The 15,298-nt window shown below is 46.1% G+C and overlaps 1 protein-coding gene across 4 annotated transcripts in view; it reads left to right on the top strand.

Annotated features, from left to right (window-relative positions):
* TEX10 (testis expressed 10) overlaps window positions 1-15,298 on the top strand; it is a 164,640-nt gene that overhangs the window by 56,227 nt on the left and 93,115 nt on the right. For all 4 annotated transcript variants that reach the window (XM_083377078.1, XM_083377079.1, XM_083377080.1 and 1 more), the window contains exons 7-8: window positions 680-815; window positions 1,129-1,304. In XM_083377078.1, the coding sequence (XP_083233204.1) occupies window positions 680-815; window positions 1,129-1,304 (312 nt within the window). The remainder of the gene's footprint in view (window positions 1-679; window positions 816-1,128; window positions 1,305-15,298) is intronic.

Below are 15,298 nucleotides of genomic sequence, written 5' to 3'. Positions count from 1 at the left end.
GGATTATTTTAAGTCCACCAAGCATGATAAAATGACTCTTCTTGTGCACATTTTCAACATAAGTATGAGGTACCATTATATATTTTAGATAATTTTTTTGAAGTCATATACCAATCCTTTCAACCATGTGTTTTCCCACTTTTCCAATAATATGCCCCAAATTCTTAGCCCATTTTATCATAGATGTTTTCATATGTTTGCTTGTTTCAAATTTCAACAAGATGCATTTTGGCAGTTACATGAATTATTTGTACATAATTCAATTTTAGATTCTCTTTAATGTCCTGTTTTTATTTTGAATCTTTCTCTTAACTATGTGTATGAAAACCTTTGAAAATGAAATCCGTCTGCAACCTTGATTTCTCTTGATTTCATCTTACATCGTCCATGCTGTTCTAACAACTCTTGATAGGTTAACCATGTGTCATTACCTGCTTTTTCTTGATATTATTGTGCTTGTGCTAAGAACCATAAGGCATTTTTGGCACAGTCTGGATTAGGGTTAATTTATTCCATATTAACATAGTGATTTTGAAATCTACATTGACCTTATCATACTGTAGAAAATCATGCTATCCAAATCTTAGATTATGCTCTTGTAATTCTAATATCTAATGTAGATTTTTTTCCCTATAAAATGCAAATTTTTTGCTGATTTTTATCCTGCCCTCTTATTTAGCAGCAACAGAAACGTTGATGAAAGCAGTCTACACATTTTATCAGCAAAGGAATCTTCCTTTTCCTGTACGTACATTACTTTTGAATTTTTTTGCCAGAGTTTATCAAAAGGAAGAAACGAACCTTCATATAAATAGGTAATAATATATATTATTTTCAACATAGTGTCATATAATATAAAACAGAAAATCATTTTTGTTTAATGTCACTTTGTAAATGTTTTATTCTTTAAATGGGAAACTTGGGAGTATGCAGTGATATACCCACAAAATACTTTTCAATTCCATTCTGCAAATTAATATAATGCCTCTGAAATTCATCCATGAAAATGTTGTGAATAAAGAGCTTATTTTCTGGGCCTCAAAAAACCTTCAAAGTTTGTTTAATGTGCATGTGCTTGTATTATAAGTATGAAGTTACCTGTTATTGTTTTTTTCTTATGCACTACAGAAGCCAAGGTAAAATATTAACTTGTTGGCTGGCTGGTCTGCCTCAGCAGCTTGTTCTTCTTGGCTTAAGAAATCCTGAACTTTCAGAGCAATTGATTGGTATTATTTATTCTGCTGCATCTCGGGCGAACAGAGAAATTCTACAGAGTTTACAAGCTGCTGCTCCCCTGATATATGGTAATTATTTTCACATTTGAGAACTAGATTCTGGTTACATCAAACTGCATCAAGAAAAATATTTTGAAAATTAAAACAATTTTGAAAGGATTTATTCTGTAATAAGAATTGAGTTCAACTTGCTTTTTTCCAGTTGGAGCTGTTTGAAAGTATAATAATAGACTCATTCAGGATTTTTTATGATAAAAGTTGTAATCTGGCTACATTCGTGTAAGACTAGTTTAACATTGTATTTAGAATGTTTTGATAACTTACAATAATTGACTGCAGCCATTGTTATCCTAGCCCAGGGATCGGCAACCTTAAACACTCAAAGAGCCACTTGGACCCGTTTCCCAGAGGGGAAAATCACTGGGAGCCGCAAAAATTGCGCGCGTGCATGCAAGGGGGGAAAACTTATTTGAAGAGTTTAATTAAAAAGAAATAGAGGTACTGTGCATAAGTTCTCTCTCCCTCCCTCCCTCCCTCCCTCTCTCTCTCTCTCTCTCTCTCTCTCTCTCTCTCTCTCTTCCTCTCCCTCTCCCTCTCCCTCTCTCCGATCTTCTGCTCACCTGGCAAGTTGGCTTCACGCTGTTCTGGACAAGCTGACACACATTCTTATTGGGCTGGCTCTCCTGCCCTTGAGAGCTGCTGCGTTTTGCTCCTTCCTGTGGAGATGCAGCAAAGGCAGGAGCCCCACCCAATAAGCTTGTCAGCTTCTCGGGGAACAGCATGAGTTACATACACACACATGCGCGCGCACACACACACACACACACACACACACCATAGAGAGAGAAGGGAAGCGCAAGTGCCCCCCCATCTCTCTGCAAATGGCTGGGAGCGACAGGAGAAGGCTGAAAGAGCCTCATGCAGCTACAGAGCCGCAAGTTGCCGACCCGTTTCCTAGCCAGAATCTCCACTATCTGTAGAGGTTTGCCTCTTGCATTTCTGTTTCTTCTCTTTTAACTCTTAAAATATTAAAAAGCACAATGGCTTGAATAGGAATGGAGCAACTGCATGTGCCAGGTTAAATTTATTATGCCCATCAGGGTAGCAGAAAAAGAAGCTGCAGAGGAGAACTGATTGCTGTCTTTTAACAGCTTGTGTCAATATCTGGTAAACCAAAGGTTGCTACAGAGGTACAATTAGACTATTTAATTTAATTTAATTTAATTTATTGAATTTATATACCGCCCTTTCCCGAAGGACTCAGGGCGGTTTACAGGGTATAATTTTTAAAACATTAATACAAAAATTAAGACCAATTTAAAAAAGATTAAACTAAGTCCCTGCAACATGTAAAACCCCAGTTAAAACCCAATTAAAACTCAGCCTGAGCCGGAAAGCTCGAAGAGCCAGGTCTTCAGGTCTCGGCGGAATGATCGAAGGTCGGGGGCAGTCCTAAGCTCCACAGGCAGCTGGTTCCAGAGGGCAGGCGCCACGACAGAGAAGGCCCTCCCCCTGGGTGTCATCCGCCGGCATTCTTTGACCGGCGGCACCCTGAGAAGATCCTCCCTGTGGGAGCGCACAGGACGAAGGGAGCTTGATGCCGGCAGCAGGCGTTCCCTCAAATATCCTGGACCCAAGCCATATAGGACTTTATAGGTCATCACCAGCACCTTGAATCTCACCCGGAGGGCAACTGGAAGCCAATGCAGCTCACGGAGCAGAGGTGTTACATGGGAGTAACGGGAAACTCCCATCACAACTCGCGCAGCTGCATTTTGTACCAGTTGAAGCCTCCGAGTGGTCCTCAAGGGCAGCCCCATGTAGAGAGCGTTGCAGTAGTCTAAACGGGAGGTCACGAGCGCATGAGTGACTGTGCGTAGGGCATCTCGGTCCAGATAGGGTCGCAACTGGCGCACCAGGCGAACCTGGGCAAAAGCCCCCCTGGTCACGGCTCCTATATGATCATCAAAACTGAGCCGTGAATCCAGGAGGACGCCCAAGTTGCGAGCCCTATCAACGGGGGGGGTAACACCACACCCCCCATTGTTAACGATGGAATAACTTGGTCAACCCGAGATGCCGGTATGCACAGCCACTCAGTCTTGGCAGGATTGAGACGAAGCCTGTTTCTCCCCATCCAAACCCGGACCGCCTCCAGGTAACGGGACATCATGGTGAGGGCATCAGACTATGGTTATAACAAGGTAAAAAAAGCACTGCTTTGCCCAGTATTGACATAAACAAGTTATCTGGGTACCTTTTTTAAAAATCTGTTTTGAAGATAGGGAAAACATTTCCCTTTCTCCAGTCTTTTGACACTATATTTATTCTCAATGTTTTTTCAAAGATTATAGAATGAAGCTCTGAGCTGACCTGTATAACAGAGGTCTCCAATCTTTCCAGGCTCATGGCCCAGAGGAAAGGAAAGCAGCTTCCAAATAGGTGTGCGGCATGCACACAAATGGGCTCCTGCGCACTGGTGCGGTGCTAGCAGCCCCATTCCTGCATGTGGCATGCGCTGGCACCATCTGCATGTGCAAATGGGCCACGCACACCCACCAAGCGCTAACGCCCTGGTTCATGCACATGCACAAACAGGGCTGCGGGGCACTAGCGTGAGTGAGGGCAATGTATGCCCATGCTTGCATGCACCAGCCAGCCATTTCCACACTGGCCTGGGCTGTGGCCCATAGGTTAGGGATCCCTGCTCTTGGCTTTAATTGATTTGATCAGGTACTCCCTAGTTCTATATTAGATATTATACAACAACTATTTCATCTGAAAGAGTTTTCCTTTGGGAAAGAAACTACAGTAGTAGAAGTGGAAGTCAAAGAACTTTGCCTTTTCCCTATTGTTTGTTATTACAGATAATCCTTATTTAAAATTGGTAATTGAAACTAGAATTTCCACAGCTAAATGGCATGGTCATAAAGCATGACAGCACTTCTAGTTGCTGCTAAAGGAATCCTGTGATATTGCTAAGTGCAAAGATCATGTGGTCACCATTTGTGACCTGCTGGTTTCCCCACTGACTTTGTTGGAAGCTGGCAAGTCGTAAATAGTGATTCCATGATCATAGATTCTGTAACGTAATTGTAAACCGGATTATGATCTCAGTGAGGACCAGTTTTAGGTATCACTTGTTCAGTGCCATGATAAGTTCTAAAGTTTGCTGAATGAGTTGTTATGTGAGAACTACCTCTATTTTCTCCCTGTCTTCTCTTTTCACCCAGCTAAAATCTCTGCATGTACAACATGAAATAGTATATCCTTAACATATCTGTTCTAGTTGTTAAAGCATCAGCCTACAGTTGCAAGAAAAAGTATGTGAACCCTTTGGGATTACGTGGAGTTTTGCATGAATTGGCCATAAAATGCACTCTAAACGTCATGCAAGTCACAACAATAGGAAAACACAGTCTGCTTAAAATAATACTACACAAACATTAGCTGTTGTCATGTTTTAATTGAACATAAGATGGAAACATTCACAGTGCAGGGTGGAAAAAGTATGTGAACCCCTAGCCTAATGACTTCTCCAAGAGCTATGTGGAGCCAGGAGTGAGCCAACCTTGACTCCAACCAGTGTGATGATATTGGATGTGTTGCAGACAGCTGTCCTGCCCTTTAAAAACACACACCTGTTTTGGGTTTACTGGTCTCAAGAAGCACTGTCTGATGTGAACCATGCCTCGCAGAAAAGAGCTCTCAGAAGACCTACGATCAAGAATTGTTGACTTGCATGAAGCTGGAAAGGGTTACAAAAGTATCTCCAAAAGCCTTGATGTTCATGTGTCCACGGTAAGACAGACTGTCTACAAATGGAGAAAGTTTACCACTGTTGCTACTCTCCCTAGGCATGGTTGTCCTGTAAAAATGACTGCAAAAGTACAGCGCATAATGCTTAATGAGGTAAGGAAGAATCCTAGAGTTTCAGCTAAAGACCTACAGAAATCTCTGGCACATGCTAACATTTTTGTTGACACATCTACAATAAGGAAAACATTAAACAAGAATGGAGTACATGGTAGGCCACCACGGAGGAAGCCATTGCTGTCCAAAAAAAAATTGCAGCACGTTTAAGTTTGCAAAAGAGCACTTGGATGTTCCACAGCACTACTGGCAAAATATACTGTGGACAGATGAAACCAAAATTGAGTTGTTTGGGAAAAACACACAATACTATGTGTGGAGAAAAAAAGGCACAGCACACCAACATCAAAACCTCATCCCCACTGTACAACATGGTGGAGGGAGCATCATGGTTTGGGGCTGCTTTGCTGCCTCAGGGCCTGGACGGATTGTTGTCATTGATGGGAAAAAGAATTCCAGAGTTTATCAGGACATTTTGCAGGAAAACGTACGACCATCTGTCCGCCAACTGAAGCTCCGCAGAGGATGGGTGATGCAACAGGACAATGACCCAAAGCATACAAGTAATTCAACAAAACAATGGCTTCAACAGAACAGAATACGCCTTCTGGAGTGGCCCAGTCAGAGTCCTGACCTCAACCCGATTGAAATGCTGTGGCATGACCTTAAGAGAGCGATTTACACCAGACATCCCAAGAATATTGCTACACTGAAACAGTTTTGTGCAGAGGAGTTGTCCAAAATTACTCCAGATCGTTGTGCAGGTCTGATCTGCAACTACAGGAAATGTTTGGTTGAGGTTATTGCTGCCAAAGGAGGGTCAACCAGTTATTAAGTCCAAAGGTTCACATACTTTTTCCACCCTGCACTGTGAATGTTTCCATCTTATGTTCAATTAAAACATGACAACAGCTAATGTTTGTGTAGTATTATTTTAAGCAGACTGTGTTTTTCTATTGTTGTGACTTACATGACGTTTAGAGTGCATTTTATGGCCAATTCATGCAAAACTCCACGTAATCCCAAAGGGTTCACATACTTTTTCTTGCAACTGTAGAAACTAGGAAAGTAGTCTGGCCTTAGGCATGAAAGCCAGTTATGTGACTTTGGGCCAGTCCCTATTTTTCATGCCAACTTAGTTCACAGGGTTGTTGTGGAAAAAATGAAAAAGAGTATTAGGTACCATGTTTCCCTGAAAATTAAGACCTGGTCTTATTTTTTTTTCTTCCAAAACAGGTACTAGGTCCTATTTTGGGGAGATGTCTTACCTTAGGACTGCTGCAGCCAGGCCTCCCATGCCTGTCACACTGCTGCTTGACTTCCTCAGTGGTCACCACTTGTGGCTGGATACCATTTGGTACATTGCACCATTGCTGCTGCTTGCAGCAGGAGACCGCATGGTGCTGCCACTCACAGCAGGAAGTTGTCCGGCACTTTGGGCCATTTCCACTGCTCGCCACAGGAGGCTGCATGGTGCTTCATGCCGTTGCTGCCGCTTGCAGTAGGAGGCCGTGCAGCACTTCAGGATGGTGGCAACAGCCTAAAGCACTGCGTGGCGTCCTGCCATGAGCAACAGCAACGGTGTGAAGTACCACGCAGCCTGTTGTGAGCAGCGGAAATGGCCTGAGGTGCTGTGCAGCTTCCTGCTGCAAGTGGCACCAATGGCATGAAGCACCTTGTGGCCTCCTGCCACGAGTAGCAGAAATGGCCCGAAGTGCAGTGTGGCTTCCTGCCATGAGCAGTAGAAATGGCCCGGAGCACTGCATGGCCTCCTGCAAGCAGTGGCAAATGGCCTGAAGCACTGTGCGGCCTCCTGCTGTGAGCAGTGGCACCATGCAGTGTGACAAGTGGGATGTGGGAAGACTGGCTGTGGCGGTCCTACCAGTAAGGTAAGTGGTTGTGGAGTTGGTGGGGCACCTCTGTCCTAGTTTGATTTTTAGGCATGTGCTTCGCCCCAAAACTAGGGCTTATTTTGGGGTAGGCCCACCCCCCAAAAAAATCAAGCAAGGGCTTACTTTCAGGGTAGGCCTTACTTTTGGGGAAACATAGTATGTTTGCTGACTAATTTATTAAAATTCTAAAGGTAAGGAAAAAAGGTAAGAGTTTAAAAACATTCAATTTTTATTGGATTGCTTATTGCTTAGACTTGCTCTATTATCATTCTTCCCCTGTATCAGTTATCTCAGACATGTAAAACACAAGGCCCAGGGGCCGGATCCGGCCCGTGAAGTGGTTTCATGTGGCCCGCGAAGCCATCCTGGAAACAGTGAGGGAATGGCCCCCTCTGCCTTGACCCTGGCCCAGAGACCCTTCTTCTGCCAGAGACCCTCAGATCTGTCCCACTCCTGCCCAGGCCGCCATAGGCACCCTTGATGCGAATGATGTAGAGCTGGCCATGCCCACCCAGTAGGCCATACACACTCTAGCCACGCCCACCCAGTAGGCCACACCCACCCTGGCCATACCCGCCCGGCCCCTGAGGGCAACCGCAATGCTGATGTGGCCCTCAATGAAATTGAGTTTGACACCCCTGAGTTATCTGAAATAAAATGCTTTCAGACTCATCTCACAGACAACAGTTGTCTTCACAAAATCTAGAACTTCACCCCAGGAATTAGTACCATCTGAAGGTATAATTTGCAGTCCAGATGTCCATGAAGACAGAGCTCCTTACTTGTACATATCCACGGGTTTTAAAAGAATTAAGGCTCTGAGATGTGAACTTAGAGTTCACCTAAGTAACAGGTTTATTAAATAGTCTTGCCCTGCATAAGAGAGTTGTTTCCTACATGTTTGGTGATGCCGTATGTCTTCATTTCATGAGTACTGCACTTGGATTCAGCCTGCTTTTCTGTTTTCTTTCTGTGCAGTTGGATATCTGCCTTTTGATTTCATGGAGCTTACTGTTGTGATTCAGGGTCAGCCTGTGGGTTCGGCAGTTGGGTCGGACGATTCAGAGGAGGAGGGGGGTGTTGGAGAGGTTGCTGAGGGTGTTGGAGAGCTTGCTGATGAGAGCCCTCAGCCAGGCCCCTCCCACCTGGTTACTACGCAGACCTAGCTGTGTGAGCCTGACAGCGTGGATGAAGATGACCCACAGCTGGCCCTGTTCAAGGACGCCCGACGCAGGAGGCAGTCAATCAGGAGTAAACAGAGGAAGGCAATGGGGCACCTCGGAAGGAGGCAGAGAGAAGCCATACCCTGAACTGTTTAAAAGGGGAATGCGTGGGAGGTCTGGTTTGCTGAAGGCAACCGTTTGAATAGCTCCTGTTTCATGGTTCGTGTCTTGTTTTTGCTCTGTTTGCTTTTGTGTCCATAAATTTGGCAGCCTTAGTTCCAGCCTCTTGCCTTCTTGTAAAGGGGTTGTCCCTGCCTTATCTGCAGGGCCGGTAGTAGGCTGGTACAGAACAGTTTGCCTTCAGCCTCCCACTCTTTACTGTTATTATGGAGCAGTTACGTGCTGAGAATGCCCAGCTCGCCCAACAACTCACTTTGTTTGCAGCTCAAGTGGCTCAATTGCAAGCTCAGGTCCATGCTGCACCCCCACCCAGGAGAAAATGCCAAGTTGCGATAAATTTACTGGCAATCTAGAACTGTTTCCTGCTTTCCTGGGACAATGCCAGCTCTTTATCAGTGTGAGAGCAGCTGATTTCCCCACTGACCGGGATAAGGTGGGGTTTGTGTTAAGCCTTCTTTTGGGTGATGCAGCTCGTTGGGGCACGCCTCTGCTGGCTCAACCTAGTCCATTGTTGGACAACGTTGTGGGGTTTTGTGATCATATGCGTTTGATGTATGAGGACCATATAAAGACGCAGACTGCTACTCGACGCCTGAAAGCACTGAGGCAGGGTCAACGCCCCCTACAGGGCTATATCAGCGCTTTTCAGCTGCTTAGCCAGGATTCCGCCTGGAATGAGGCTGCGCTTGTGGATGCCTTCCAGGATGGATTGTCGGAGGAGATGTTGGATGAGCTGGCCCGTGTGGATATTCCCTCAGACCTGAATGGGCTGATCCATCTCTGCCTGCGGATCGATGCTCAGTTGCAGCAGCGAAGGAGTCGCCGTGCCACGCCACAGACCCCTGCAGCCCCTGTTGTGAGTGAGACCCCAGTTCAAAGGGAGGAGCCAATGGAGCTGGGTGCTGCCAGGTCTCATCTATCAGTGACTGAAATGAACAGACAACGATCGGGGGGGTTGTGTTTTTACTGCGGGGACCCTGGGCATTTGGCTGCTTTTTGTCCAAAGAAGCGACAGCGGGCATCAGTGACCAAGTGTGCCTCGAGAAAGACCCCTACTTTTCTGTCGGGAAACGCCCCAAGCTTGATCTAGACAGTGTGATAGATCGAGCATCCCACAACAACACTGAGTGACGTCTTTCCGATGCTGCCAGTGGACCTCCACGGCATCTGATATTGGAGGCACGTCTGATCCTTCCTGGCAAGCCAGAGGGGATTCCAGTCCATGCCTTAATTGACTCTGGGGCCACTACAAATTTTATGGACTCAGCATTTGTGGCCAAATGGGCTGTTCCCCAGTGCCCGGTGGAACCGCCCATGTTAGTGGAGACTATCGATGGTCGAGTGCTCCTGTCTGGGCCAATTAAGGCCGCCCCGCAACCATTTTTTATGGCCATTAGTTTCCATGTGGAAGCCATCCAGTTCTATATCACCTCAGATCTGCATTTCCCCGTGGTTTTGGGACTGGCGTGGCTCTGGGCACATGACCCACAGATCTATTGGTCACAGAATGTGGTCACCTTCCCAAGCTTGCAGTGCGTGGATCACTCCCGCCATATCTGTGCCGGCTAGGTGGAGGGTTCCCCAGGGGTTTCCTTGCCTCCCGAACTGTCCGACTTTGCTGATGTGTTCAGTGAGACAGAGGCAGATCAATTACCCCCGCACAGGCCCTATGACTGGCCCATTGATTTAGTCCCTGATGCGCCTCTCCCAGTGGGGCATTTGTAGTCCATGTCGGACCCCGAGTTGGCTGCATTGCGGGACTTTCTGGAGAAGAATTTGGCTCACGGTTTCATCCGGCCCTCGTCCTCGCCAGTGTCTGCACCCGTGCTCTTCGTCAAAAAGAAGTCTGGCGAATTGAGGCTTTGCTGCGATTATAGGAAACTCAACGCCATCAAGGTGCGCAATCGTTACCCGCTGCCCCTCATCCCCGAACTCTTGGACCGACTCCTGGAGGCTAAGATCTTCATGAAACTGGACCTGCATGGAGCTTACAACCTAGTCAGGGTTCGGCCGGGTGATGAGTGGAAGATGGAGTTTGGTACTTGTTATGGACATTTTGAGTACACGGTGATGCTGTTTGGCCTGACCAACACCCCCGCCGTTTTTCAGCATTTCATGAACGACATTTTCCGGGATTTGTTAGATCAGTTTGTCGTGATCTACTTGGACGACATCCTGATCTACTCCCCATCGCGTGAGGTGCACCATCAGCATCTCCGTCAGGTCCTGCAGCGACTCCAAGAACATCGGCTGTTTGCCAAGTTGGAGAAGTGCCTGTTCTACCGGGTGACCATCGATTTCCTGGGTCACCGCATTTCTCCTGAGGGCATCGCCATGGAGCTGAGTAAGGTTGAATGTTTGCAGAGTTGGCAACCCCCACGTCGTGTGAAGGATGTTCAGCGACTTCTTGGGTTCGCCAACTATTACTGAGCTTTCATCCCTGGGTTTGCTGCTTTGACAGCCCCCCCTCACCTGGCTCCTGCAAAAGAAGACTCGATTTCAGTGGAACGCTCCAGAACAACGGGCTTTCCAGACTTTGAAGGAAGCCTTCATGAAGGAGCCCATCTTGAAGCATCCTGACCTGCAACGGCCGTTTATCATGGAGGCGGATGCCTCCGACATTGCCATTGGGGTGGTGTTACTCCAGGCAACAACGCCTAGCGGTACCCTCTTCCCTTGCGCGTACCATTCACGAAAACTGAACCCTTCGGAGTGCAATTATACAATCTGGGAGAAGGAGCTGCTGGCCATCAAAGTGGCGTTTGAGGCCTGGAGGCATCATCTGGAGGGAGCGCGGCATCAAATTGAGGTCCGGACGGACCATAAGAATTTGGAAAGCCTGCAGACTGCTCAGAATTTGAACCAACGCCACATCCGGTGGTCTCTTTTCTTTGCGAAGTTCGACTTCCAAGTTTGGTACATACCTAGCGGGCACAATCAAAGAGCGGATGCTCTGTCCAGGAAGCCCGAATATTCCCGAGTGGAAGACAAGCTTCTGCCCAGGACAGTGATCCCCGTCGAGTCTTTTGCTGCAGTGTGGGAGCCGGTTGATATACGTGCTCGGATCTGGGAGGCACAGCAGCAGGATGTGTGGGTGGCTCAGCGGAAGGAGGAGGTGGGGCCAGATTCTCCTTGGACGGTCACGGATGGACGGTTACGGATGGACAAATTATTGTGACCGGCTCTACGTTCCGGGAGGGCCATTGAGGGGACTCATCCTCAGCCAGTGTCACGATAACCCGGCGGCGGGCATTTTGGCCTGTTCAAGACCCTGAACCTGGTCTCCCGTACCTTCTGGTGGCCCCGAGTTCGACACGACGTCCAGTCCTATGTCACCTCCTGCATCCCATGCAGGCAGGCCACGTCAGCGACAGGGGCCCCGCCTGGATTACTGCAGCCCTTGCCAACACCCAAAAGACCCTGGGTGGCTGTGTCCATGGACTTCTTGATGGATTTACCCCTATCCTCTGGTTTTACGACAGTGTATTTGGTAGTGGACATGCTGACCAAGATGGCGCACTTCATCCCCTGTCGTGGCTTACCGTCAGCCCATGCCACTAGTCGTATGTTCATTCAGCAGGTGTTTCGGCTGCATGGCCTCCCTGATAGAGTCATCTCTGATAGGGGGGTCCAGTTTACAGCCCGCTTCTGGCAGGATGTGATGCATGCGTTGGATATCAAGATTTGCCTCTCGAATAGGTTTTCTTTGTAAGATGAAGCCAATGTTATTCTTTTATTTCTGTCCCAGAGTGTTTGCCATGTATCAAGATCAATGCCATGTCCCAGATTTTTAGCCCAAGTCAACATAGGGTCCTTCACTTGTTCCTCGAACAACTTGTATCCCAGAAGCAAATTATATAATTTCTTTATCTGTTTATTATCTGGGCCCAATAATATTTTGTCCAAGGCCGTTTCCTGGGTATATATCCCCATTCTTTTTTATCCTTCCCGAATCTTGATTGAATCTGTAAATAGGCCCACCAATCTAGTTTTATTCCTTGTAAATCTAATTCATTTCTAGACTTCAATTTCCCCTCATCATTCATGATATCCTTATATGAAATTATGTTGCCCAAATCAAATAGATTTGGGTAAACAATCGCTTCGAGAGTGGATAGCCAGACTGGTACTTTAGTATAATTGTGAGTTCTAATTTTGTTCCAGATGTTAAATAATGCTTGCCTAATCCGATGTTTTTGAAAGTGTGAAGATAATCCTTGTTTCTCATTCCATAAAAAGGCGTGCCAACCAAATTGTAAATCATGGCCTTCTAAAGTCAGTAATCTTCTATTTTTCAAAATTATCCATCCTCTAATCCAATTTAATGCCGCGGCATGATAATATAACTCCCAGTCTGGCAATCCAAAACCCCCGTTTTCCTTTGTATCCTGCAAGTATTTCATTTTGATTCTTGGTTTTTTCCCTTGCCAAACAAAATTTAGTGATAGTTTGTTCAGATTTCGAAAGAATTTGGAGTCAAGTTGTATTGGAATATTTTGGAACAAGAACAAGATTTTGGGCAGGACATTCATCTTGATAACCGCAATTCTCCCCAATAATGAAAGTTTCAGGTTTCCCCATTTTTCCAAATCACCTTTTATTTGTTTCACTATTTTATCATAGTTATCTTCTTTAAGTGAGGTGCATCTAGCCGTGATATTAATTCCTAGGTGTTTTATTTTTTTGACTATTTCTATGTCCATAATTCCAGCCAATTTTTCTTTTTATTAGTCATATTTTTAACAATCATCTTAGTCTTATGTGTATTTGTTCTCAATCCAGCAACTAAACCATATTTAATTAATTCTTCCAGTAATTTTGGTCCCGTGTGGTATGGGTCCTCCATGATGAAGACCAGATCAACCGCAAATGCTTGGAGTTTAAAAGTTTCCTTTTTAATAGCTAATCCTTTTATCTGTGGGTCATTTCTAATTGTTCTCGTTAGGACTTCTAGTGTCAGTATGAACAGCAGTGGAGATAAAGGGCAACCTTGCCGTGTTCCCTTTTGGATTTGAAATTTCCTAGATGCTTCCCCATTAATAATGACTTTTGCTTCCTGGTTAGTATAGATTGCCCTAATTATGTTTATAAATTTTTCACCCATATCCATAAAATTGAGTTGTTGATATAAAAATGACCATTTTACATTATCAAAAGCCTTCTGGGCATCTAGAAATAGTAACGCCATCTGTTGTCCGCTGTGTAGTTTGTAATACTCTAACGTATCCAGTATTACTCTAATATTATGTTCTATCGATGGCATCTTCCTCCAGCACGTTTAGCCAAAATGTATAAGACAGTATCTCCCAAATGTTGGAAGTGCTCCGAAGAACTAGGTACATACTTTCATATGTGGTGGTCCTGTAGCAAGTCACAAAGATTTTGGCAAATGATTTGGGCATGGCTAAAAGAAATATTAAGACAAGAAGTTGAGTTCAGTCCAGAATTTTTCCTATTGGGCATAACAAAAGAGAAATACCCTAAAGATGAGTTGTATTTGATGATTCACATTATTACAGCAGCAAGAATGTCATTTGCCCAGCATTGGAAAAGGAGTGAAATCCCAGTAGAAAACGAGGTAATAAGGAAAATTTGGGAATGCGCAGAAATGGATAAATTAACTTTGGAAATTAAAAATAAAGACCAATCAGGTTACTACAAAATTTGGAATAAATTTTATCTTTGGCGGGAACAAAAGGAAGGTCTCTATTAGAACTTATAGATTGGTTGATTGTGCTAAGTATTGTATTATATTTAATTGATTTGTATCTTAAGTGTATTTTATGTGTGTATAAAATATCTGCGCTGCTACGTCAATCTGCAGCAAAACAATTGGGTGGACTATCTGGCCATAGCTGAGTTTGCATTTAACAATTCGCAGCACACCTCCACACAGATGACACCATTCTTGGCCAATGTGGGATATTACCCCCGGTTTTTCCCCCTTTCTCCCGTGGACTCACCGGAGCCGGCAGCGAATGACTTCATGGCAGAGTTACAGGCGATCCATCGATTGGTGCGACCTCAGTTAGAGAAGGCCAAGGCCGATTACAAAAGGTTTGCTGACCGGTCAAGGTGGGATACGCCTCCACTATCGGTGGGAGATCGGGTCTGGTTGTCCACCAGGAACCTACCGTCAACACAGCCAGTGAGAAAGTTAGATCACCAATATTTAGGACCGTTCCCAGTTGAGGCTGTCATCAATCCAGTTGCCTATCGCTTAACTCTGCACGTTCCCTGTGCGTGCACCCAGTTTTTCATCAGTGTCTGTTGGTCCCCGAGCAACCAGCCTGTCCACTCCGCCGAGCGGAACCTCCCCCATCAGGACCTCATGATGGAGACAGCACCCTCGAGTACGAGGTCGCCAGCATCAGGGACTCCCGTTGGCTGAAAGGTCATTTCCAGTACCTGATTGAATGGAAAGGCTGCGGACCAGAGGAGTTCACCTGGGAAGACGCGACCGCCGTTCATGCCCCTGCTTTGGTGACCGCTTTTCATGAACAATTTCCATCCCGACCGCATCCGGATCGGCAGACCCGGGGGAAGGGCCCTGCAGTGTGGGATAGTGTTGTGATTCAGGGTCAGCCTGTGGGTTCGGCAGTTGGGTCGGATGATTCAGAGGAGGAGGGGGGTGTTGGAGAGGTTGCTGAGGGTGTTGGAGAGCTTGCTGATGAGAGCCCTCAGCCAGGCCCCTTCCACCTGGTTACGACGTAGACCCAGCTGTGTGAGCCTGTCAGCGTGGATGAAGATGACCCACAGCTGGTCCTGTTCAAGGACGCCCGACGCAGGAGGCAGTCAATCAGGAGTAAACAGAGGAAGGCAATGGGGCACCTTGGAAGGAGGCAGAGAGAAGCCCCGCCCTGAACTGTTTAAAAGGGGAATGCGTGGGAGGGCTGGTTTGCTGAAGGCAACCATTTGAATAGCTCCTGTTTCATGGTTCGTGTCTTGTTTTTGC

Source organism: Vipera ursinii (assembly GCF_947247035.1).
Source record: "Vipera ursinii genome assembly, chromosome: Z".
Classification (NCBI taxonomy): Eukaryota; Metazoa; Chordata; class Lepidosauria; order Squamata; family Viperidae; genus Vipera; species Vipera ursinii.
The sequence above is the reverse complement of the archived record's forward strand: the minus strand, read 5'-3'. Positions and strand labels throughout refer to the sequence as shown.